The sequence below is a fragment of the Ptiloglossa arizonensis genome, chromosome 5, assembly GCF_051014685.1.
Source record: "Ptiloglossa arizonensis isolate GNS036 chromosome 5, iyPtiAriz1_principal, whole genome shotgun sequence".
Classification (NCBI taxonomy): Eukaryota; Metazoa; Arthropoda; class Insecta; order Hymenoptera; family Colletidae; genus Ptiloglossa; species Ptiloglossa arizonensis.
The window spans coordinates 9,128,223-9,153,634 of NC_135052.1; the positions used below are offsets into that span (position 1 = coordinate 9,128,223).

General features: G+C 37.5%; 2 protein-coding genes across 4 annotated transcripts in view; one reads left to right on the plus strand and one right to left on the minus strand.

The window, feature by feature from the left end:
* LOC143147657 (globin-1) lies at positions 1-24,781 on the minus strand. Of its 3 annotated transcripts, none has more exons than XM_076313090.1 (4): positions 24,349-24,781; positions 18,653-19,519; positions 5,468-5,699; positions 1-2,884 (listed from the first exon to the last, which is right to left on the minus strand). In XM_076313090.1, exons 2-4 carry the CDS (start codon positions 18,811-18,813, stop codon positions 2,714-2,716), a joined length of 564 nt encoding a protein of 187 aa, XP_076169205.1. In that variant the 5' UTR covers positions 18,814-19,519; positions 24,349-24,781; the 3' UTR covers positions 1-2,713. The 3 variants fall into 3 exon arrangements, with proteins under 3 accessions (XP_076169205.1, XP_076169207.1, XP_076169206.1); XM_076313092.1 differs by lacking the exon at positions 24,349-24,781 and adding an exon at positions 19,707-19,840; XM_076313091.1 differs by lacking the exon at positions 24,349-24,781 and adding an exon at positions 19,703-19,751.
* Positions 1-25,412, plus strand: part of LOC143147653 (uncharacterized) — a 114,425-nt gene that overhangs the window by 7,358 nt on the left and 81,655 nt on the right. The window lies entirely within an intron of this gene.

The window sequence follows — 25,412 nt, forward strand, 5'->3', positions numbered from 1 at the left end:
GTCGCTGAGAAATCAATGTATTTACTTATTAATAATCTTTTTCGCACACGTGCCATTGCATTTTGTCACGCTTATAAGCGGCCTAATGGATTCCGTACTTTGTGAGAATACAGGTTATCGATTTCTTTGTTGGCTGTTGTGACACTTTCCAATATTGCTCCCTTGTAACGAGGTGACTTTGAAACGCTTCGTGACACACGAATTAACGGCAAGTGCACGGACATGGCAGATACAGTGAAACTCGGGTTGTAATTGTCGTATAGAAAAATGTATACGCGGTAAGAATACGTCGTTACTTCGTACGCGCGTACACGAGGTGAAAAGTTTCGCAACTGATTTAATTTCACTTGTAAAATTGTAACGAACGATACGCGTTGAACGGTAAACAAACTTTTTTAATTTTGCGGCTTCGCACGTTATTCCGTTTAAACGTTTACGGTTGATATTGCATATTAAAATATGCAAGAAATATGCGAGAAATTGACGATGATGTGTATACATATATATATATACACACACACATCTCGTTGATATTAATTTAAACTTTCTTGCACGAATTTGAATTATCCGATTGGACAACGTAATTTCGAAAGTTGCAATTAATTCCCGTGAAAAGAATTGAATCGTTGGAACGTCTTCGGTTGTCAATGTCTGCGAAAGAACTTCGAAATAGTGTTTGCTGTCGTCTCTGGAACAATGAAGATTTCAGCACCATTTGGAAGAGAATTCATTTTGTCGCGAACTATAGAAAGCACTGTGCCACATACGCGAGTTACGTAATCCAAGGTTCTCATGAATAAAAACACCAGTCAACTTCGATTGGTTCGAGGTAATCACTATTCTGGTACCAATTATCGAGCGCATGCTGAAAGCCAGAAGCGCACGCTGAAAATGCATCCGAGTTGGCCGCGTGCACGAGTTGTTCCGCGTAAATTCTAGATTTCGCACCACCGGTCGTTGTTATTATTTGTTCGAAGTTTCAGCGTGTATCGGCGGCCGCGAGAAACGCTAGACGTTAAGATCATTGAAAAATCGAGCGTATCGGATCGACGACGCATCTGAAAATCGTCTTTGATGTTTACGCTTCACTTGGAGAGAACAGCTCGCGTTTACAGAGAAATGTTTAATATCGAAGAATGCGGCAAATTGTACCGACGCATCGCCATTCCACCTTTGACGTTTACGCTTCGCGTCGAGAGAATAGCTCGTGTTTATTTGTAGACATTTTCAAGCTGGGAATATCTTTTCTAGAATCACGCGGGCAAACGTTAATCGAGTCTAATGTAAATAAGAACGTTTCGATGTTATAAACGTAGGAGAAAAGATACCTGCTGATTTTTCAAATTTCTTTTGGAAAACAAGCGTTCGAGATCATCGAGAAAAACAATCTACGATTCTTCGTGCGAGCAAATAAGAGCGAGTAAATGTTCGATGTCAGTTTTTTCGAATCCACGAATAAACGCTGCGAGTTTGGTAAACATCGAAAACTATGGTGTCGAATTTTATTTCATTTTACAGGGAACGGTTTATGCGAACCATGAACGTATTTAATCTCGAATCGATTAGAATTTAAATCATCTTGTATAAATTAACCACTGCTGTGGACTATAAACTTAACGTTTTAGCTATGGAAAAATATTTCATATATGCAAAAATTCAAAGGTGAATTATACCAATTTCAAATTGCATCGCGCGTTTACTCCATACGTTATCGCTCGATTTCTTTTATCGCACTTTCAAAGAATTTTCAGAGCCCAGGTTCCTTCGAAAGGTCGTTTTCCAGTTACCTTCGATTCTTAAACAAAATACAACGGTTTTCTTCAATTATTCCATCGATTCTTGTTACATCTTCCTTCGCTCATTTGATACGACAACCCCAACGCAGAAATAATCGTCTCGTTTTCTACGATAGTTTACAGGAACTTCGTACGAATTTAACGCTAGAATGTCTGTGTTCATAGAAGTTTCAAGCGAGACTCAAAGAATGAAGTTCATGTTTCGATAGTCTGAAATAATCCACGACGCTCGAGTACCATATTTACATCGTTGAAATTTCACAATCGATATCGCGCTCGGGCGAAAAACAAATCCAATACTATTTTCGTTAAACCTGCTCCCCTGTACCACTTGACCGGTAACATTACCCGTTTCGAGTGAATTATCATGCGCACGGTATAGGGTTGCGTTCAACGAATGAGAGTAAATTACACGAAGAAGCCGATCGATGAAGAGGAATTCGATAAATACGGAACGATGTATCGCGTAATTAATTTTCTTTGACCGTCAATAGAATTCACGAACTCGTTTCGTCATTTTGTTGCGGGACGAAACGACTAAATGTGCAATACAATAATCATAGTTATTTCCCACGTATTATTTCCCATCACCGAGACCCGCTCGAAGGAAAAAGATTTCAAATCTGATCACCCACGAAGTACCACTCGTACCTCCGTAAAAAAGAATCTTATTCGACGTTAATGCGTTACACAGCTTCCACTGTCTCGTTCCGCTGAATGTTCGATCGTGCAGATTACATCGCAGATCTGGAGAAATGGAGATATTTCGGAATAGACGAACGATTGTGCGATCGAGTGGTCGAATTCGTTCTTTTGGGATTGCTCGCTCGAAAAAATGGCATCCCGATGTGGAAAGCGATCGGGAGTTTTCTCGATCGGACGTTAATGTTCCTTTTGGTTCCTCATGACCGAGACAACTAGGATTTAGCAGTGTCGCTCTGTGCTTTGTCATTTTGGGCCTTGTTGAAGCCGTCGATTAGCGTCTCGATGATGAACTTTATCGTTAGCTTGTAGATGTTCTCCACGTTTTCGGAGTACCGATCTTCCAGGGTCCGTTCCACGGCTTCTAGGAATGGTTTCTCAATTTTCTGAAAATAAAATTCGTGTAAAGGTAACGTGTATGTATATATATATATATATATATATATACGTGACTCGCGGAGAAAATTAACGAATTTACTGCAATTTTTAACGTACGTTCGTAATGTATTTCGTTACAGATTTGTGTTTCTTTTTTTTTTCTTTTATTCAAAGTCATTATTACTTTAATCGTTCAATTTCTTCGGAGATAGATTATTTCGTTCTTCTCTTTCTATATGGAAACTCAAATTGTTATCGATTCGTGGTATAATTGTTAAATTTAATACTATCATTCGTTATTATTCTGAATAGAACTTCGTTTATTTATTTCGTGAATATCTGCATGCCCACTACCGTTTACAATTATTTGTTCATTCGAACTTAATTCTGTTTCTAAATATTGGCGGTCACTTTTAAAATCGTCCCCCATTATTGTTTTTTTTTTATCGTTGTTTATATACTGTAATCTGTCATTCGTTCGAACGTGAAGTGTAACGCAAAATGCACAATCGTGTGTATTCTTAAACGTCGTGTTGGTTCGTTTTCGTTGTTTCTTTTTTTCGTTTAACGGAAATCGTATCGTGAACGTGCAAATAAATAAGTGAATGTATGAAATATATAGAATAATTAAAATAATATGCTTGTTCAATTGTTCAGTGAGTACATTGAAATTTCATAAAACAATTACCGTTTAAATAAGTAAATATAGATAAACAATTGCCATTATACGGTTCGTTTTATGCGAATGTTTCCTTTGTTAAAATTTTGCATGTTTTATCGTGCATTGGCGACAAATGTGTTTTATTCATATATACATGTATATTTTATTCATGTATATAGTGAGTGCATTGTACGAAGACTAATGCATATGCAAGAGTGGGGAACGATTTTTAGCGCGGGCGACCGCATTCGTTTATGTGTGTTATTTTTTTTTTTTTAAACCGTCTACGACACATGTATTACATTGTACTGGTAAGATGCATGTAAACAAAGATTTACAACAGAATCGATTTCGTTTGCTATTTGATCGCAAAGCTATTGTTAATGCAATCTCGATTGACACATTCGATGATCGAATACTTTTGCGATCTACTGTATCCTTTTCAGTTTTATCTCTGCGAGACATAAGCATCGCCTAGTTTCGGTAACTGTGAAGTGTGTTCTGGCCCCTCTGGCGACTTCCGAAATCGTCTAGAGTGACATTACGAGGGTGGGGTGCAACCTATGAAGAGGACATTTAAAGTGCGGGAAAATCGATAGGAAAAAATCAAAGGATCTTTTGTACTACTCGACAGAAAATCGTTGAACAGGAATTGCAGACAGACGGGAGAATGTTATGCAGAACGTTCAACTCTGGGGGAATGTTTAGAAAAAATACATTTCCAATACATAACCATTGCGAGACGATACAAATATAATTGAAGATTTTCTATTAGAATTTTCAAAGTGTTTACAATTCATTTTACAGGGACCTTGTCGTTGTAGCTAAGTCGTGTATCAGTGTAGGTTGATGAATTTCTTTGACTAGTAATTTAATTTCCACAGTAATTTAATTACTTCTTAATTTATACTCAGTGGACATTTAGAAAGTACGAATATTTCTCATTTTATACGAGTACACTTCAACGAAAAATTAAGGGTAAATAAAGGTATTTGAGTACCGATAGTTTCTTTCATTCATGGAAGTAGACAACTATATTAACGATACATTGTTTGATATACTATAATAGTAGTAAACCTTTGAAGCAGGCGTCCAAGAAGATTTTAGAAACGTTCAGTGAAAAGGATTTCTGTTCTTGTCTGCCTTTTTAAAGCCTAATGGAGGCTGTGATGGGCTTACTGGACAAAGAACGGGTAATATTTTTTAATAATTCCGTTAATATTTTCGGAGAAACGTAAAAGTGCATTAACGCGAAACGGTGTGACGTTGACACCCTTTTGTCCTTAAACAATTGTACATTCTATAAATATGTTTTCGTATATCTTTTATGTTTTTTCAAATACATTGAAACGATTTTAACGCCGTTTTGTGTTGTACTTAAAATTCGCCATTGTAATAGCAATTACTATTTTTCCAAATGTGCAACGAATTCTAAAAGATAGCAAAGAATTCTGTACAGTATATTTTAATTGTAACTATACTTTACTTCGATCGTAGTATATTTTAGCGCATCGAGTGCAATGCATTCAAATTCGTTATGAAAGTAGGTTAAATTAACTGGGTAATGAAGGCAGGACATCTCGGTTGCATTTTGGTTTTCCTCAAATTGGTCAAATTATACATTATGAAACTGTCACCGAACGGTTACAGTATCATCGCCAATTGTGTTATTTTCGTCCAAATGATATGTTTTTTTTCTCAAATATTTGCTCGAACGAGCTAAAATAACGAAATTATTCCGCGCGAATGTGCAACGTGCGAAACAAATGTTAACTCGATTTCTTTTTAGAATAAATATTTGTCAAGCAGGATGCTACGTTTTCTCGTACGTTGTTCAATGCACATTATTAGATTTGTTCGAGAGGGTGGCGGATTATTTTGATTTAGTTTGTTAATTTGAAAAGATGGTTAGATAATTTTGAAAACTCACCCAGAAATATTGTGGATTAAAACCGGGAATCTTCGTGTGCGTGGCTCCAACTTGATGAAGGCAGGTCAAGAAGACGTCCATGTCGTCAAGGCCTTTGATACCTTCATTGAGGGCAGACATAACTTTTTCCGCGTGTTGCGCCAACTCCATGCTATTAGATTGTTGCTCTTTCGTCTTCAATTCGCGAAATTGCGTGAACATATTTAACAATTCCGCATTTTCCTCGAACAGCCTGGAAATAAATGAGAGTATACGTATGAAGTAAAATTGTACATCACTAAATGGTAACTTTGAAAAATTAGACGAATTTCCAATTTTATCATGAATACTGGTTCGATGTTGATTTCATTACGATGATGGAAGTATACGAAATTTTGTATCGCTATAGTGCAAGCAGTTTTAAATTTCTTTCGAACTTATAGAATTTTAGAATTTTAGAATTCCGATTATAGAATTTTAATTCTATATATAGTATTCAAATTTGTGTACTTCGATTATGAATATATTATTTGGAAAAATGAATTCTTCGATAAAGAACGTGAAAAGTAAGTGAACAGGTGTGCCTGAAATTACGGTAACAGGTTCGAGTACTCTAAAATGTACAGTTAAGTACGAGTTTGAGTAATCGGACAGCATTTTATACTAGTTATGTAATTTATCACGGCTGAAATATTTGTTGTCTTGTAACAGTACGAAAGCTTGGCACGTTATATTTGCCTGTTATCAACGAGTATCAGGCAATGCGATCACGCTGCAAGGCACATGCCATTTAGTAGGCAATCCTACCATTCATCATTTACGATTGTGTCAAACAGGTATCGTGTTCAGTTATCATTCGTATTCCACTTCATTCCATAAACCTTCACAACTTGCTGTTCAATGATTAAACATTGAAAAGGATAAATGGACGCGTACGAACCAATACAATTTCATCGAAAAAGTGATATCCGACTGGCTACTAAAATGCAAATCGAGTTTGCGCACGATTTTTTTGTAATGCGATTAATAATGTGTGAACCGGTTAGCGACGTTAGACTGATAAAATGGGCTGCATTAATTATTAAGAGCATCGTGAACGTCTGCCGAGGGTGATATGCAAATACCAAGTTACAAAGTTACAGCTTGTGACGATATCGAAAGGCCATAGTATGGATTCAAAATTGTAATCGTATGCAAGAAGAATTCCAGAGATTCCAAGAATTTTGAATCGAGTTTCTTAACAATTTCTAAACGCGTATCTTACTTCTGTTGCAATTTTTCTATAAGAGCACAATCTCAGGAGGGTGTTGAAAAATCGATCACGTTGTAAAATCTCACGATTGGGATGGTTATTTATATGTTATCATTATTTTTAACGAGGGACTCTTTAATAGAAATTTGTAATACAAAATGCAAGTGTAAAATAAGAGAATAGAAAGTAATATAAAATTAAGTAAAAGATGAGGAATACTTTTGATAAAAGATCTCTTTAACCATTCTTGAAACACTGAAAACTCGTCGAATTTAACAAAATGATATTTATCGTTAGATGCGGCTAATCTTAGAAAGAAGTAATAATAGTCATTTAAAAATAGTTCATCATACCAATCTGGATCAATATATTCATTCATGCATTTATTTTTTACTAGAAGAATATGAGAATAGAAGCTATTTTGGTACACGATAGTTGCTTGTCTATACAATAGTGATATACTTGATGGTTTCTACAAATTACGTGAAATTACACTCAGCACGTACTCTTTACCTTCTACAGGTTATTACACAGTTATAAGAGAGAAAATAAAATTAACGAAATAATGATTCGTTGAAATAACTGGGAGATATGAACATGATAATATTAACGATCGTTTCGTATCAAGAAACAGAGTGTATTGTTTTGTATTATTGGTGTTTCTCGTGTTTACAGTCCTTTTTCGTAATCCTTACTTCGAAAGCCTCCATTTTTGTAAAATGTTTCTGTGTCAATTAAATCTCAGTATAGTCACACGACTTAAAATGTTGATTCTTTTGTATACAGAGCATAGAAACTCACTATTCTTCTAAATATAACGTAACATGCTGCATATTCTTTTTCAACTAATTGACCTACTCTAACCAAAGAATATTGTTGTCAACTGCGATGTTACCTTCCTTTCATATAATCTTACCATAACAATATCTCTTTCACGTCTGCTGACACTCCAGTTGTTGGATACGATCCATTCTCTTTAAGAGCAGTGCATGCTCCATTTTCTCTGTCACCCGACGAAGAAAGAGAACCAGCGAAACGTATCTGACCCTTTCTGAAAATCCGACGTCCGATCGAGATACAAACGTCGCGTGTTTGCGCATACAAATTAACATTTGGAAATCCACCTTTGGTTCAACGACGAAATCGTGCCGCGTGGCTCGGCCGATGTAACCGTTCGACCAGATTCGTAGAAACTGGGATTCAAATTGTCCGTTGTGCGCGAACGAAAAGAAAGTCGATTTATGCGTTGATACAAATTTTCACCGAGTCACCGCTTCCCCGCATCCATTTCTCACTTTCCCCTAAAGGCCTTATCTCGCGAATTTTTCTGCAAATCAGCACTCAGATACCATCAAACATCTCACCGGGTTCTTCACCTTCAGCGATCAATTCCACCGGTAGAATTAATCATCCCTCGCTGGTACTATTGAAATTCTCTATTTGAACTCGGTGACGGCAATACTTCGAAGATCGGGCCAATCTCCAGCTCAGAGACAGAATATTCTCCCAAGAACCAAACCCAACTCGAAGAATCATTCAGTCCGTACGATGGAATAGTAATTCACGTTCAATCCACGAACAGAACTCACCGGGACCAGTGTTAGGACACGCACGCACCAATATTCCCGAACACTCGATCAACCGATACAACATGGATTCGCTCGCACACACGCGAGATACGAATTTACGGGTTTCCGAACTCTGCGCGCATAACTTCTGTCTCGAATCTGAAATTTTTTCCACTGGTCGACGAATGGTCACACACGTTCCAACCTGTCGTTCGTCAAACCTGCAGTACGTTAGCTTTTACGATGGCGTCGTATTGCTATCCAACACGATCTCCTCGTACCTCAGGTTGTACAACAACCCCGCGTGTTTTACAGTTATCGTTCAAGCAGTTGTGCCGAACCATCGATGTAATTTATCGTTCCATAAATCGTTGCATCTGCAGCTTTGATAAATCTATCTGAAATAGAAATAACTATCCAACATTCAACGTTAATTTACCAAATATCGACACTTGGTTCCTCGTTATTTTTCCGTTTCCAAAAGTTACACGGTGGTGTTGTACAGGTGTTACACAGTATACAGGTGTAACACAGTTACAGAGATGTTATATCTTCGAGTTAATTTATTTCATACGAATCTACGTTACAGTAGTTAGTTATCTTTTGTTGTTTTTTTTTCTCTAGTTCATCGATTCAATTACACCGAACAATTACGTCAAAGGTCTAATCGACTTTGGTCGTAGTTCAAATATCCCACTGTAAATGATCAATTGTATCACCGGTAAGGTCGTATATTGTGATTGGTTCTTTCCAGCTATTATGAGCGATATTTTCTTTTCTTCCAGCTACTATAAGGGATATTTTTTCCTTTTAATTATTATCGAGGATATATTACAATATTGTGATTTAACAGTACGTACGATGAATTATTTGGAAGAAGACGAGATCTGCTGGACAGCTCCACCGATGAGACTACCGATAGATTCAAGACGAAACACATTTCTCTTCTCGTTTGTTCTCTGATACTCTTCGTAATCTTCGAGTTTCTTGTTCCGACTAAAATTCGAGCTATTCGTGTGATTTATTAATATATGCAGAATGTTATTTATACTCTGTGTACTGCTTCAGTGTCCTGTCGTGATAACGGGGTCTCAGTTTTGTAAACTTTGTTCGAAACATGCGTAAACGGGGGTTACAAGTAACGGTAAAAAAATTTCTTTTAACGAAGAGGCGGCAGGATGGAGCTGACCAATATCCCGAACATAACACGCACGTACGGCCGTTTATTGATTCTGCAGGTTCTAGCTAAACTCTTATCTCGAACGACAACGCCAACTATAGCCGGATCGAGCTTGATTAAGTTGTCTTGAAGCAGCTGTCATTATTTGAATACATTATCATCGAACCTTGTTGGAAATATTTATCGTGAATTTTTTCAAGTATGGGAGAATAAAGCTACACGGTTTGTGAAAGTATACGAGCGTGATAAAGTCACCTGGCTGCAGATAAGAAATGTTTTCAAATGATCATTGAGGATCGTCGATTGAAACGAACGATATTGGAAAAGGTATAACTTTGATCGGAGTATTTTACGCACTTTTGATATTCCCTTTTTGTACAATGCGTATGGAAAATCGTGGCACGCTCGAAAAGTGTGCGATTTCTCGTCTAAAAGTAAGTAAAAAAAGGTGGAAAGGAGTGTTTCGCGCGAGGCTTTATTTTTGAGAAACTCGACTTTGAAAATTCGTCGAGCACGCGTACCAATAAGTATTAAATAACGAACGTGTCTGTTCATCGTCGATCGTTTCTACTTGTCTCGACGTTTCTAGACATCGATGGTACGGTGTTACTTGGTATTTTGGTAACCGATTCGTACTTTTGGAAGAAAATACCGATAACACGATTATGTTTGCAAACACGAATACGAGACAAAAAAAAAGACGAGTATCGAAAGGACGCGTTCGTCAAGGTGTACTTAATCGCGAATATACTTAATCCATGAATATTTCTATTCGAATTTCTCGAAAAGGGAGCCTCGTGTAAACAAATTTTACAACCATTTTTAAATACACTTTCGCACAAAGAAGTGCAAACCGCAACGTTCGACAAGTAATACTACCAATTAGTGCTCCGACGATACAGCGATTAAGGTACAGAATTACAGAATGAATGATGCAGCGACGTTATACAATGATTATGATAAGTAATTACGCAAGCTCAATTTGCTGCTAGCTTTCCCTGTTAGACACAGTGATTCATAGTAATTAACCGAGATTTGATGTTGAATGACCTCTCCCGTAGACAGTTGAGCAGTTGATTAAGCTCTCCGGACGAGGTGTCGATTCAGTTGTGTAAATAGCTAATTGAGCTATCGCGAAACGATACAAGGGATTGATTAAGCCGCGCTAGGGGCTGATTAAGCCAACCCGGAAAGAAACGAGCAGCCGATTATGATATCACGGCAAGGAATGAGGAGCTGATTAAGCTATCTCGTCTGGGGCTGATTCGGTTGTCTCGGAAAGAAATGAGGAGCTGATTAAGCTGCCACGGTAAGGAATGAGTGGCTGATTACGCCACCTCGGGAGTTGATTAACCCCTCAGCGATGGAAGACGTGACTCGCTGTTCTATTTACGCTAGTGGAGCTTCGCGTAAACCGAAAATTAATATTAATAAACCAATGATAACGGCGTGTAATAAACGAGGCTGCCATTTCAACAACCATACGTCTTCGTAATTCGACGCGAGCGTGGTGTTAGGTTAACATCGTACGGTTAATTTTTTACGTTTAAATAACGAACTTGTGTTTTCTCTCGCGCCGAAATGTTCGTTCACCGTTTTCCTTCTCGATCGTTTACGAAAACGGGCATCGATCATACCTTCGAAACGCAACTACCCACAGGTACGTGTGTACTTTGTACACCGGTATTCGAGAAGAGGACCGCATCGTGCACGGTCGAAACGTCGAAATATAATTTTGTTTGATCAGCGGTGTTTGCTCTTACCGGTCAAATAAGAAGAGCGAAGGCTGCATAGTTATCTATATTTATAAATATCCACACAAGGAAACGGTAGTCCATACGGAGTATAGAGGCCGCCGGGTAAGGGGTCAAGCTACCTTGCAAAGAGGAGCTGATTATACCGTCTCGTAAAGAAATGGAGCCGAGGCAGTTACCTTGAAGAGAAACGAGGAGACTCCACTGTTTTTGTGGAGCAAGGATATGCGTATGCTACCCCGAGGAGCAAATAAGGTTCCGGTGTTACGCATACCTACGTTACGTAGAGTCCCGATGGCCAACTTCGAGCGTGTTCTCTACGTTGAATCCGTATCGAATCGCTTACCTTTACACCGGGCCCAGGCCCTGTCCAATTCGAACGATTCGAACGATTCCGTCTACGCTGTTGCGGATGCACGAACGGTGCAAAACGCATTCCGGTATACCCTTGGTTGATAGAATGCGCCTCACCGATCTTATTCCATCAATCGGAAGCCTCGTGTCTTCCGTGCAGCTGCGTGCCACGAACGCAATCGTTCGAACGGAGTTTACTCCTGTACGCCATCCGACCGGGAGATTGAGCGGTGAGGGAACCTGGTCTCCATTTATAATTATTTTATCGCGCATTTAATACGGATTTACCGCTACCGTGATCCTCGAAGCGTCCCCCGTATGGGTTTTTCGCCTACTTCCAACCCGGAACATTTGTGCATCGTTCCCGCGAAATCGATCACGTTTTATTCAACTTTTACGATAAACGATTATTACGGTATTACGTATCCTACGATCCGTGGAAGTGGATATCTAGTGTACCCGGAACTTGAACGGAAAGATTCGAAATTGAGTGTAGAAATCGATAACGAAACTTTCGGGGACCAACGGTGCAATTTAACAATTCACCGGGAACGCGAATGTACAATTATACACCGTGACGAAGAGTTTGTGTTTCCAGTAGGCGGGCGAATTAAGCGTTCTCGCGTGTTGGAATTCGTTTCAATTCGTTTCGATGTGGATACAGGGAAGATGAGGGAATGGAAATTGTGCTCTCTGTATCGTAATCTCTTTCTTAGCACGAGGTTACGCGGTAATAACCGTTTCTGTACCTGTTTTAAGAGAATATTATGACGCATAAGCGTACCCACTACTGCGCAGACGTGTGTATTCGTGTAGGAAAGAGTAAAACGGTGTCGCGGTGAAATAATCGAAACTATCCGAGGAACTTGACCGTTTAGGAGCATTAGGGAACAATTGTTCAACGTTCGTTGCGTGTGAAATCAAATCGAGGATCTCCCGTTATCGTTACGGATTGCTCGTAGAATTTGAAACGAATTTTTTGAAAACACTTGTGCTCACAAATCTCTGACGCGTGGAGTTTGAACCAACGCACGAGATCACGTGTGGTTTGACACACGAGGTTTCACACGTGGGGTTCGAAACTATCGGATATCCGAAGAAAGTGGCCATTTCGATTTTCGAAGAGAACGCGAACAGGTTTAACATCGGTGGACGGCGTTACGACGAACGAAACGAGAAAACTACGAAACAGGAACAAGCGAAGCGAGCCAGAGAGCAAAAACTAGGTATACAGAAATAAGGAAACTTAGAAGGGGGACAAACGGAAGAATAGAGGGGGGCTGGAAAATGGAAAACGGATAGAACGAAATTGAAAGAAGCTCGTGGTGGTTTCAAATCGGACAAAAATAACAGGTGGAAGAGGAAAATCGAAGAAACAGGGTAGACTGATTTTCGCATCAATGCGTCCAGAAACAACCATGAGTGCACTATTTCTGCGCCTGGTCACGTGAATAGTCTGAAAATGCCAATACGAGGAAGTCCATTGTTCGTCAGTAGGCGGAGGGAGGAAGAAAAACAACGGCTGCGTGAGTTTCACGTAGAACTTTCGAAGCGCGGACGTCTGTTAACGATGAAAAAAGTCACTGTACAGCATTTAGGTATTAAATGTCCACCGTTCAGGGATACGTTGTTGAAACCATCGTAAAGCTATAACCGATATATCGATAACGTCGGAGCAGGAAATTCCATCGTGACTAAACAATTTAATTAGAGATTTTGATAAACGGCAAGTCGCGAAACGATATTGTTACCTCTGCGTAACATTGCTCGGTAGTTACAACACTGTCGTCGTGTCCTCGTGTTTTATTGCTCTGTCCGTTTCTTTTTCCTCGGTGTACAGTTTCACTTTTGTTTTTCTTTTTTCCAAGCCGTTGAGTTTGAAAAATGTAAAAGCTCGTAAAAAGAAAAAAAAAAGAAACGGATCTTGCGTTTGTAGATGAATCGGTGTTGCGTACGTTTAGTCGACAGATGGAGAAAAAGAGTTGGGAGTCTAGAAGTGTCCTGACGATGCGACTTTGCGGTTCGAATCGAACGTAAGAGTGATTCTTTGAGATTTTCGTACAGATTGAATGTAAAATATTCCTCGAGGCGAGTACATTTATGATCCTCTTCTATCCCGATCCTATCCTAAAGTGACTCGAGTTCTTACTGCACCGAGTTCAAACAGGTTTGATAGTTTCAACGAACGATGAAAGTTTCTATTTGTAGATTTCTCCTTCAAGGTGAGGGATTCGCCGAGATGTCTTGTATCGTTGATAAAACTCGTTCGTTTTATATTTTTTAATATTCTTCCGCGCTTGATTATTATCCGAGAGGGGAACGAATCTCACCAGTTTTCTGACCGCGATAAATTATTTCAGGGTACCCCTTTGTAGACATATCCCATACGCTCTAGTTACGTTCAGAGTACATCAATATCAGGAATCCCATTATTTAGTAGCACGTAGATAGATAAAGATAAAAAATAAAGGGAGAGGGACGGCCGATGTGCGAGAAGTAAAGAGGGTATGAAATGAATTAGCTGGGAATAACGAAGTCTGCATAATAGAATCGAATTTAAACTAGATGCGAGTGATGCGAGTATGCATACGGTTTGTCCAGTTCTGCGATACAATTTCCTTAATTGAACGTGGAAATGGAAGTGACTTATTAAGGATTGAAAATGAAAATGTTTCGTTTCGCGTTAAGTTCGCATCCAAGGGATTTCGGTATTGGAATACAAGTGCGCAACGGTTGTGTTTGAAGATTAAATCGTATCTTGTTTGTTCAAGGCTTAAAGCGTAGTCGTAATAGAGTCGTTTCTAAGATAATATTCGAAGATTGGGCGCGATGCCAGAGCGAAAGATGTGGTTTGGTTAATTTACAAAGCCTTCGGTTTGGAAAGGATGACGGTCATGGTATCTGATTTGCTAACAATATTTGGTTAAATTAGAGCGAGGTGACCACCGCCATCTAGCGGGTCTATCGCTGGTGCACACTAAACCTTCAGGTAATGTGGATTTAGATTCAAAACGGTTTCTTAAGTTGCGAATTTTTAAAGTACACGAATATGGAAAATGTGCAGGTAAAAATTGGAACATTGTTATCCGTACATTTGGAAACGAAAAATTATATTTTCTCTTAGAAATATGGACTAATTGTATTTGCGATCCGATGGGTCGATTTGACATTACAATTGATGTTGTACGTTCTTCCGAAGGAAAAACAATCAAATAGTGGTTCACGCATGATAGAACTAGAGCATATTGTGATCAATCGTACTGTTCGAGAATTATGTGGATTGGTAGCGAAGAACCAATTATTGTCTGTGCACATGTTGAAGTTGCTTCTAGTGAAATCATCTATCATATGTCAGACACGATCTATGGGCAAAATAATGAAAAGCATCTTTGCAATTTTAATATTGTTTTCGAATATTAGTTTGTTTTTAAACTCACTTTTCGAGGATACTGGTTTATTCGGCTATTGTTTTTATACACTGAGTACGATTACGTAAGAATTGATGCAAAAAATAAAAAGCTATGGATTTTAAAAGAACCCGAAAATAATATTTGGATTTTTGGAGTTATTTAAAATTTTGTAAGCGCGTGTAATATATTTTATGGATTTTTTTGAATTCGGGTCTCTCGTTTGTTCGAAAGTTTCTACATTACAGGTGAGAATTACAAACAAGCAGTTAAGTAAGGAAATATGTAGCAATAATTTCTTTCGAAAATAAATTGGAGACTTTAATCGTTGCTCCACTGATGCTTGTAAATTCCATCCTAGGCGTCAAATTGATTAAGCGAGATCGTCGAACATCGAGGATAGGTAAAATCTAATATTAGATGACGTGTTATAATACAGATTTGGGGTCTAACCCTTAGCTAGATTATTGATTTTACTCTTACAGCCGAATATATGGGAGCGCAGTGGCTAGGTATAGATACTTATTTAAAACACCTATGCGGTTGTAATTAAGCAAAATTATGGGGTAATTAAGCAAAAAATATATACAACGATATTTTGAAATAAAATTATAAATGTAGATACGGTAAACGCAACGAATAGCATTTTTGACAAAGCTTTATTTTATTTCCAAAGTTAAAATTTCTTTCAGTAATATATTAGAACGTACTATTTTGCATGAAATTAACTATGTATTTTCATAGCGATATGTAGATCTACGAATGTACATCGCCATTGTGTAAGTTACGTCGTACCATAATTTACGGAAATAATAATAGATACTTAAAGATGCCTTAATTTTAATCACTAATACAATCTCATTTGGGATTATACTATTCTTTTGTTACCGATAAACACCCTTTTATTGCTAATAAATTTCTAATGAAAACTGACGATAAGTAATCTCATCGATGGTGCCTGTATAGTTTCATACTTGAGACCGGGATAATAAAAACAGAATCAACGATTATTATACATCAAAATGTTCGAAAGACATTTCGGTAAAAAGTGACAATAAATCTTTTTCAGATCGATTCAATATTTAAAATACTAGAGAATAAAAAGTATCTAAGCGTTGAATATGTATTTTGTAATTTATTATTTCTTTTATAGAAATTAAAAGTACATATTGTTGTGTACGTCTCATCGAGTCATTCGCAAGGTGCTAAGATTCATTTTCGTGAATAAATTTCAAAATATTTAACAAAGGAAGATCACTTTACTTATAAATTTTGTTTACCGATACATTTATTTTTATGAGAGAAGAAAGCTTCATCAATCTTTCTCGAAGGAAGTTAAACATTTACGTACGAGTAAAATGTTTTAGAATATCTTTCCAGAAATACTTGCGTCACTTTTCAATCATAGTCGACGTCCTCGAACGGTCATTTTCCTTAAAACCTCTAAACTTTACATAAGTACATCAATTACGCTCAGTTATTGTATGCCGATATCTAGAAATCTATTGTTCCTTCACGAACAAAGGGAAGCTGACAGATAAAGAGAGGTATGGCGTGTATTTGACAGACAAAAAATTGGGGATTGAATCTAGTATCTGTCGACGGATATAAAAATGGAACGGACGAGGCAACCGATTGTTCGGGTTAATTATCATCAAAGGCTTCGTACCTTAAAATTGATCCATAATTTTATTATCCATAAAATGAGCCTTTCTCTCATAAAAACACGAGAAACGCGTGTAATTTTTTTAAACAATAATAATTTTCGACAATGTCAAATTCCAAGTTTCATTTATTCCGTGCTGTCTACATTTACCATTATATTCATCGTTACATACCCTCCTCGTCTTTTACAATTGGATTTACATTTCCAAATTTTTCCGGAAAGAAATTCCTGTTCTATAGTTTTTACTTCGGGTAATAGAAATGCCTGAATGTTTAATGTACTCTCTATATATATACAGTATTAAATTCAAATTCTGTGTTCATCTTTCAATTTTAATTAAACCGTTTGGCTGTATTAATATTTTCCAGGTTTTTTTGTAAAACATTGAAAAGTACATTAAGGAGTAGTTTTTATTACATTTTCAGTTTGCAAAGGAAAATTGTGAAAATGTATGCGAATGAATAAAGTAGGAAAAAGAATTCGTGTGATCTATTCTCAATTTTAATTTAACGTGCAATTATTTAATAATTTAGCGAAATTATATTTTCGACGGACCATTGTAATTAATTTTCACGGGCCTCTAAAGATATAAAAAGGTGGAAATAAAGTTCTATTGATATTACCACATCGCCTTTTGCATAGCCTTTCAGAGGACATTAATTTGTCCACGAAATCTACTTCCATCTGCTTTTAATGATACCGTGTATCGCTACGTATATCGTAATAGGGTAAAAGGGTAGATAAGACCAGCCCTTGGGATACCGAGTTTCTCGGATGTTGTGGTTACGACAGCAGATCTCATACCGAATTGCGTATCTCTTTTGGAAATTTGACGTTAATCCGTTGAGTGCTTTATTAAAGTAGACTTTGTACATTTACCAACGAAATTTTGACTATGCGATTCTATTGTTAGTAAATTGCACATATTTCATGGGGTTTTCTCAATATAGGTGCTATATGATAGTTATGATAGTTCTGAGTAATTTTTGAGTTGGTGATGTTGGCAAGTAAAGTTATAAAAGAAATTGGCTATAAATACTTGTCAATACTGTACAATTGATAGTGTTTGAACATTTTGTAATTAATCGATTAATATTCTTGTTTACGATTTTATATATCTATATATTTATAAATTTTTATGTGTCGACCTTTGTGAAAATTTTATACCTTCTAAAATTGTCCAAATGTACGTATACTATACGCGATCGTTGCATTCATTATTTGAGGAACGTTACGATTGACAATTTTCCAGTAACTGTTTTTTCAACAAATTGTTCCATTACCGAAACGCATTATATCATTTGATTGGCACGAACACGTCGAAACCTGAAAATAAAAATACTGCGACGCGATAAATAAAAAAAACATCAGAGTTAGAATCCCATTATACAGTATTTCCCAGAACAGTTACGGTAATACCTATAATTGCGTAAAAAGCAAGGTGCAGCTGCTTCGAAACCTAACCTATAAGAAGCATTTGCGTAGCATTCATAATTAAGATTGCAACCCCTGGGAAACAATACATATTCGATCACACGAATCGACGCGACTGTAGCAAAAATTATTTACGTACGCGCGTACATACGCGGAAGAACAAAATGGAAGATACAATTTTGTTTGAACTTAATATTGGCACGTACAATGAATATTTTCATTTACTCAGAAAATAAAGGGTAACTTTATCTATATCTAGAAGTGTCCTTATTTGTTAAAAATCACCAAATCGTATCTTATCGTATGAATATTTTCATTTAAAAAAAGGTTCAAACTGTTCCAACCTGTTCTCCATTGCATTTTCGTAAACCTTTCGTCGAAAGTTCTGGATAATAAAGCGAAACGATAGAATGAAAACTTGTCGAGTACAATTATTACGAAAGAGCGTAACAATGTCGAGAATAATAATAATTAAAGTATTCCTACGAAGCAGTTCTCTCAAACTCGTCACTGAATCAATACCGAACACGGAAATGTGTAAAGTTTTTGAAATCTCCAGAACGCTCGGAGTCTTATATCGACATTACAAACCTTATGAACATGTAGACGCCAGTCGGCTCCAGTGCTCTGGATACAGCTTTCCAGCTGGCCATAACCGTAAATTTCTGTTTCGCCGTGAGCGGAAGCCGTGAATCCGTGGCAGTTTGAGGTTGCGTCTTCACAGTCGCCAATTTGCCAAGTTCGCAGCCCATGGTCGAGGCAATCGGTTTCTTCCCTCCACGGAAATAAAGAAGCACCAACACACTCGTCGCGATTCCTCGTGGAATCGAACAATTACTACGCTTTCCGGACCTAACCCGAACCCGGGCTCCCCAATTGAGCCTCGTTAATCTTTGACGCGCATCAACGAAGAATCGACACCTGACAGGAACCAATCGGATCGAAAAACGCCCGAACACTTTTAATTAAGCAGCCTCGGGGCCGCGCTGTTTCTCGACGAACTCACCGGGATCACTGGTGTTAAAGCGTTTCACTGAACGTTTCGAAAATAATTGTTTCCCAAATGAATGTTTCTATTCAAACGTACACACCAACACCGGTCGCGTGCCAGGTCTTGGAACGTTGATCACCGATCAATCCCGTTTGTACAATCACGGCGTGGTAAATTTCGTAGATACAACGTGACATTCGGTCATCCGTGTTCCACTGGTGACTGTGGTCATCGAAACGTCCACGTCTACACGTGAGATTCGTATCCGTTCATCGTTCGGTTCCTCTTTATCCTCAATAGTTCCACATTGTAAATTCTGCTACAACCTTGATCTCACTCGTAGGTTTCACTGAATCCATGTCCATCCAGGTCGTCCATAGAAACGGTTCGTTTCAGGGTCTTACGGATTTCATCGTTGGCAAACCCCTTTTGAAATTCTTTCTCGCTTCACCGAAGACGTGCTCTCGCTAAAACGAACGAGAAACAACCTTGGTGAGAACGACTTCTTAGACAATGAGTCCGCGACAGGAAGAGGAACGATGGACAATGCGAGGGGTGATTTGAGTTATCGAACGATTTCAGTTCGTTGATCGAGAGTAGGAAAAACAAACAATGCTCTTGAAAGCGAGGATTCATCATGGTAGACTTACGTACGTGTCCAAGAGAAACGGGTACGCGCTATTTTCTCGCGTTATTTTCTCACACCATTTTTCAATGCGTTCGTCTCGAGCGTTACCGGTTACTAGTAATCGTCGTTGATAAAATAGCTGGACACGATCGTCGATGAACGTTTCTCTGGAAAATATTGTCGAGAAAAATGATCCCGCTCAACGTACACCGCGTGTGGTGAGAAAAAAGGGTTTAGGAAGTAGAGGTATCTAGGTGTAACACTGACTCTTTAATGAGGGTTCGCGTTGCGATACAGTCTGAAGTACCGAAGTATAAGAATTTATAATTTTCAAGGTGGATGTTTAATAGTTTACGAGATACCTTGTATATGAAGTTTTCTTTCTTATTATACAAGTGTTTTATTAGCTGCGTCTTAGTTTTAAAATTAATTTTTTACTCTCCGCATAAAACTTGTGGGAAATGTACTTCGTAAATGCGAGGGGAACGTGTACCAGGGAAAAATGTGGAAGTTTTTTCTACGTTTCACTTGTTATTTACTGCGTTTATACACTGCGGAACAAAATGTTAAAGCCTGACAACATCCGAGAACGAAGACAGAGAGAATCGAAAGCATCGATAATATACAACTAAATGATTTTCGGAACACATCTGACAATTTATCGATACCATGGAACCGAGCATTGTCTAGAAGTGCAATATTATGTAAATAATGCAAAAATCCTACGATTCGTAGGTGAGAAAATAATCGAGATAAATGTGCGTAGTGAAAGATTCGACAATATTAATTAAATGCGCTACTGAAAAAGTCGATTTTAAAATTGAGACGTAAGTAACAAAGAACTCGTATATCTATTCAATCTGGGTAACGAATATTTGATTAACAGTATTTAAAAGTCAAAAAATTGATTTTATCAGAGATGAAAGTGATATTTTGGTTCGATATCGTCAGTAATTTTTTTTTTTTCATTATTATACAGGGTGTTTCCAAACGAGAGAACACTAGCTTGGGTTCTAGTAAGAAATGTGGCAAAGTTCCGGTAAACGTACATTCGGAAATGTTTCCTTGAAGAGTTATTGTTGAAAAACTTTATGTACCATACGTTTTACTCGAGAGACTAAGAAAATTGTAATAAATAAAACTCTTTGACATTCTTTGCATGGAACAGTGTTGATTTATGACAAAAGTTGCGCACAATGTTTTCTATCTACTTGTAGACATTTTTCATACGATGTTATTATAGAGTTAACGATATTTTTTATGTCTTTTTGCTGTTCTTTTTTACGGTTGCACGCTCTCTGCTATCTTTGCAGTCGATTTTTCTCTCGTGCCAACTGATATTGAATAAATGTCACTTTTTCGTTTTCTCCAAACAGAAAATCCTAGGGTATTGGACAAAATTTACTTTTTTTTTTATTGGAAATAGTGCAGATTACATTGCACGACAAGTAGTATAACATTCAATACACATTGCACAAACGTTTTTAACAATAACTTTTTAAAGAAGCATTCCTTTTTAAAGAAGCACTTAAGAAAGCTTTTTTTTTCAAATTTTGTTATTCAGACTTGCATTTCGTATCAGATCTCGAGTTAGAGTCTGTATAAGAAATGAATTTAATTAAAAATCGTATTTGATTCATATCGCGAGTAATAAATATTATTCTATTGTGAGTTTACAATCGTACGAGGAGTAATATTTTCTTTCACTTTGGCAAGTCAAAAATGCATGTCAAACGACTGGGAACAAAGCCAGAAATTTTTGAAAGAGTATGCATTTCTCTGATATGAAGATACAAAGCGTGCGTGAAAATGAAAGAACACTTAAAACACCTTTTGTAGACATGAAAGTAAGAATATTTTAAGATAATCATTGGGTTATAAACTGTATTTGATTAAGAAATTCAAGTAAATCGCGTACACTATCAAAGTGAAAATCGTTCTTAATCCTGACAAGGTTAACTTTTCAATTTAATTTAATTATGCACTTTTTATTCTCTTTAATTTCTGAACTTTGTTTTTATTGTGTTAAATATCGGGTATTTAAAATATTTTTCGTTGTACAATGCGACACGATAAAGCGAGAATTACATATTTAAATCGCTAAAGAGATATAATAAAACAAGTACGATAACGGTAAATTTATCATGTTATTAGTTTTATTGTAATGCAACTACTTTTACTTTGTTGATTTGCTATTCGTTTGTTGAATTTTACATTTATTTAGTACGTGTATTGATTAGTTCAATTTTGTTTACTACGTTATTGAAGAAAACGATGAAGGACTGTGAAGTTTAGATTTATCAGCATACAAGATTGACTGAGAAAACAGAATTCAGATATGAACGAATAAATGTACCATCCTTTGCTATAGTGGAGGAAATATTGATTTTCTAGGAACATTTTATACTTACTTGCAAAGGACAGAGAAATGTTATTACAGACCGATTAAATGGAAGCAGTCACTCGAACTCCAGTTAAATAAAATTATAACAAAGGAATACATTAAACGTTGCTTCCAGTGAAAAGTCAGATATCGTTCTTATTTATAGATAAACCTTTTAATTACCATTAAACTGTGTTATATAATGTGACATGTTTGAATACGATCCAATTAAATTAGGAGGACAAAAATTATATCTATCTTTGTAAGAGCACATTTTTTGTAAAAGTCGAATTTGTTTTTCAATTTTTAAACGTGGAGTTCAAGGTCAGTTTATGGTGACATTCTATGCACGGTTGAAAATAGACTAGAAATATTTTTTTTATATGTACAAAAATGTTGATGGTCTTGAAAATTCCCATCTGCATTAAATTCTACAAGTTTATTTCGATCAGAAATTTCGTGTCAAGGTTTAATTTCGTCTAAAAAACAAGGACATTCGATTTGCATATGTTCACAACTCATTATCAGCATACAGCACTTTAGATAAACGTCCTTGTTGATATTGCAGCATCCATACGTTCAACTATACAAGCAAGAAAGTCTTACTAACCCAGTAACAACGATGATATTAAACACTGATAACGGTCTACCGCCAGTCAAGGATAACCAATAATTATTTAGAACGAATCATAAAGAATTGAATAGATCGAATGATACGAGAACAATCGTGCGACATCGATACTTAAATAAAAGATTCATTTTCGTGTTTCTCGTATATTTAATAAAATTGTTTCCGAGGGAACATTTTCTTTATACCCAGGATGAAAGATTATATCGTTTTAAGAGATAGTATAGATTGTTGAACAAACGAAAAATTAATTTCAAGATATTCACAATGATCACAGCAATCTATAAAACGTTGCGTTTTTATATTGGTATTACTATAGTTTTTAAGACATCTAATGCAAAGAATGAAAATTATTTTTACAGCAATTTTTATAATTAGCGTATTCACTTTGAAATTTGATAACATAAATTAAAGTAGCGAAGAACAGTAACGTAAAACGCAATGAAAAGTTGCATTTTTATCGTTGCGAGTTATTGACGAGTATATTTTAGGTCGTTTTGACGCAATAACGATAGAATTGTCCACAGTTCATTTAACATTAGAACGATAAATGTAATTATCTTTTACATTTAATGCTGTATCATGTTAAATGTAGGAAATTAATCGGTATAATAAATACCCTAGTTAACCAGGCGGTTAACTATGGGTTTAGAAATGAAAATAACAACAATCGGGCGAAACGTTATCGATATTTTCGAAATCTCGAATTTGAAAACTCATCTAATTAAAAATATTTCGACTTTCCGAAGATATTAAGTCGAAGGCGTACATGGAAATATAAAGCTTAGAAAAATGATGTTGCTTTCAATTTAAAAAGTTTGCTGCGACGTCTTTGATAATTTAAGTACGGGATCTTTAAAGAGATACGTCACCGGAGTTGAAACATGAGGTGGTAATTGAAAAAGAAAATCGGAAAGAACCGTTAAGTCAGACGAGCAAAATTTGCTTCCGAAGAAAAATTTAAAACTCAACGAACGAGAGGGGGTATTAAAGTATATGATATTTGGAAAAGTAAATTTCGAAAAAAATGTTCGATCGCGTTAAGAAATTTGTATTCGTACAATTCGTACGAACACGAAAGAAATCGAGATACACGAATAAATCTAAAACCAAATTTAGCGCGCTATTGTCGAAGGATTTTCAAGAGTAATTCTCGAGAAGGAAATGACACGATGAACATCGATCATTCGTTGTTCACTTTTGCGAGCTATTCGAGTACACATAAAGGAACGTTTACGGTAAAAGACCAGGAAAGGAAACGACAAGAATAAAGCAAAAAGAGAACGAAACCGAGCCAACATCGAAATCCAAAAAGTACAAACGAACGTTGTTTCCTTCTCGGTGACGTTCGACCGAAAACAAACAAAACCAGAGTTGCAAGAACGGAACTAATTAAAAATAACGAGTAAAACGTACGTACAAACATCGAACACTTGAACCAATTTAAACGTAAGCCGTACGGTGCAGTGGGAGATATTGAAAAAGGAAATCGTTAATCGTTTAACAAGAAAAATCGATGAACCGATTAAAACGAAAGTCTAAAAACAGTCTCGCGCGATACGCGTAGAGCTATCGTCGAGGGAATGAATAATTTTTCAACGAATTGTCCACCGATCCGTCTCCTTTGGCTGAAAAAAGGAAAACCTTGAAGAATCACCTGGTACATAAAACACGATTTCTCTCGACTGGACGCGTATTCGTAATCGCCAGCCGAATCGATTCGCACGATTTACAAACTTCGTCCACGTTTTCACGTTGCTCACGGCCTGTTCCAACGTTAGCGAAAATCTGCTGCACCGTGGTCCCTTTTCTTCATCTCGGGCCAAGGATGCGTGCCGAGGACACCGTTGGCGGGCATATATCCTCAACGGTACATCCTTCTCCTCGATGTTCCTACTCCGCGTGTTTTCACGTTAGTCCCTCGCGAATGCGCACAATTTTCGACGAGGAGGGCGTTCATCCGCGTGACCAACGTTTCCGGAGGACCAGCCAGGATTTTCGGACGCAATCTACTGGCACGGTTCCTGTTTTCTATCTTTAGAACGTCTCCCGGGGCTCTGAATCGTTCGTTCGAGGGGTAGTATTGCGCGGCCGTGTTGCTTTCAGCCCAGACAAGCCGAGACTGAGGCACCAGTAACAAGTGCTCAGGACGAGCATGCACATGCGCAGCCACGGTCACCCCCTTATCTTTTCGGTCTCCCCTTCTAACCCGCCATCAACGTGCCTCGATACAACCTGCGACCAATTAATCGAGCATTTTGCATTTTCCTTCGTCGAACCTACGAGCTTTCCTTCTCCAGGAGTATGTCCAACGGGCACCACCTACACGACCGCGGATAAAATAAGGGTGCAGTCGAAGACGGTCTCTCTTTTTTGAATCCGGCAAACGTGGCGCCACTGTGGATACAATAGGAAACGGTAGGACGATCTGGTTTATCTTTGGACGAGTGTAGCTCGCATGGAACTTTATCGAAAACAAGTACACCGCTCGCACGATAGACAGTACGTGTATACACATTGTTTCTCCACCAATGTTTATCGCTGAGTACCGATGACATTCTAGAGACGAATCGGTGACCAATTGTCCCTGAGGATACGCGCTACTCCAAACAGTCGGACACCAGCTGACAGTGTCCAATTGCTCGGGGTACAATTGGACGTTTTAAGAAAGGCAAACGGTCCAATGTTGCGTTTCTCAAGGAACAGGAATATTTTTCTGAA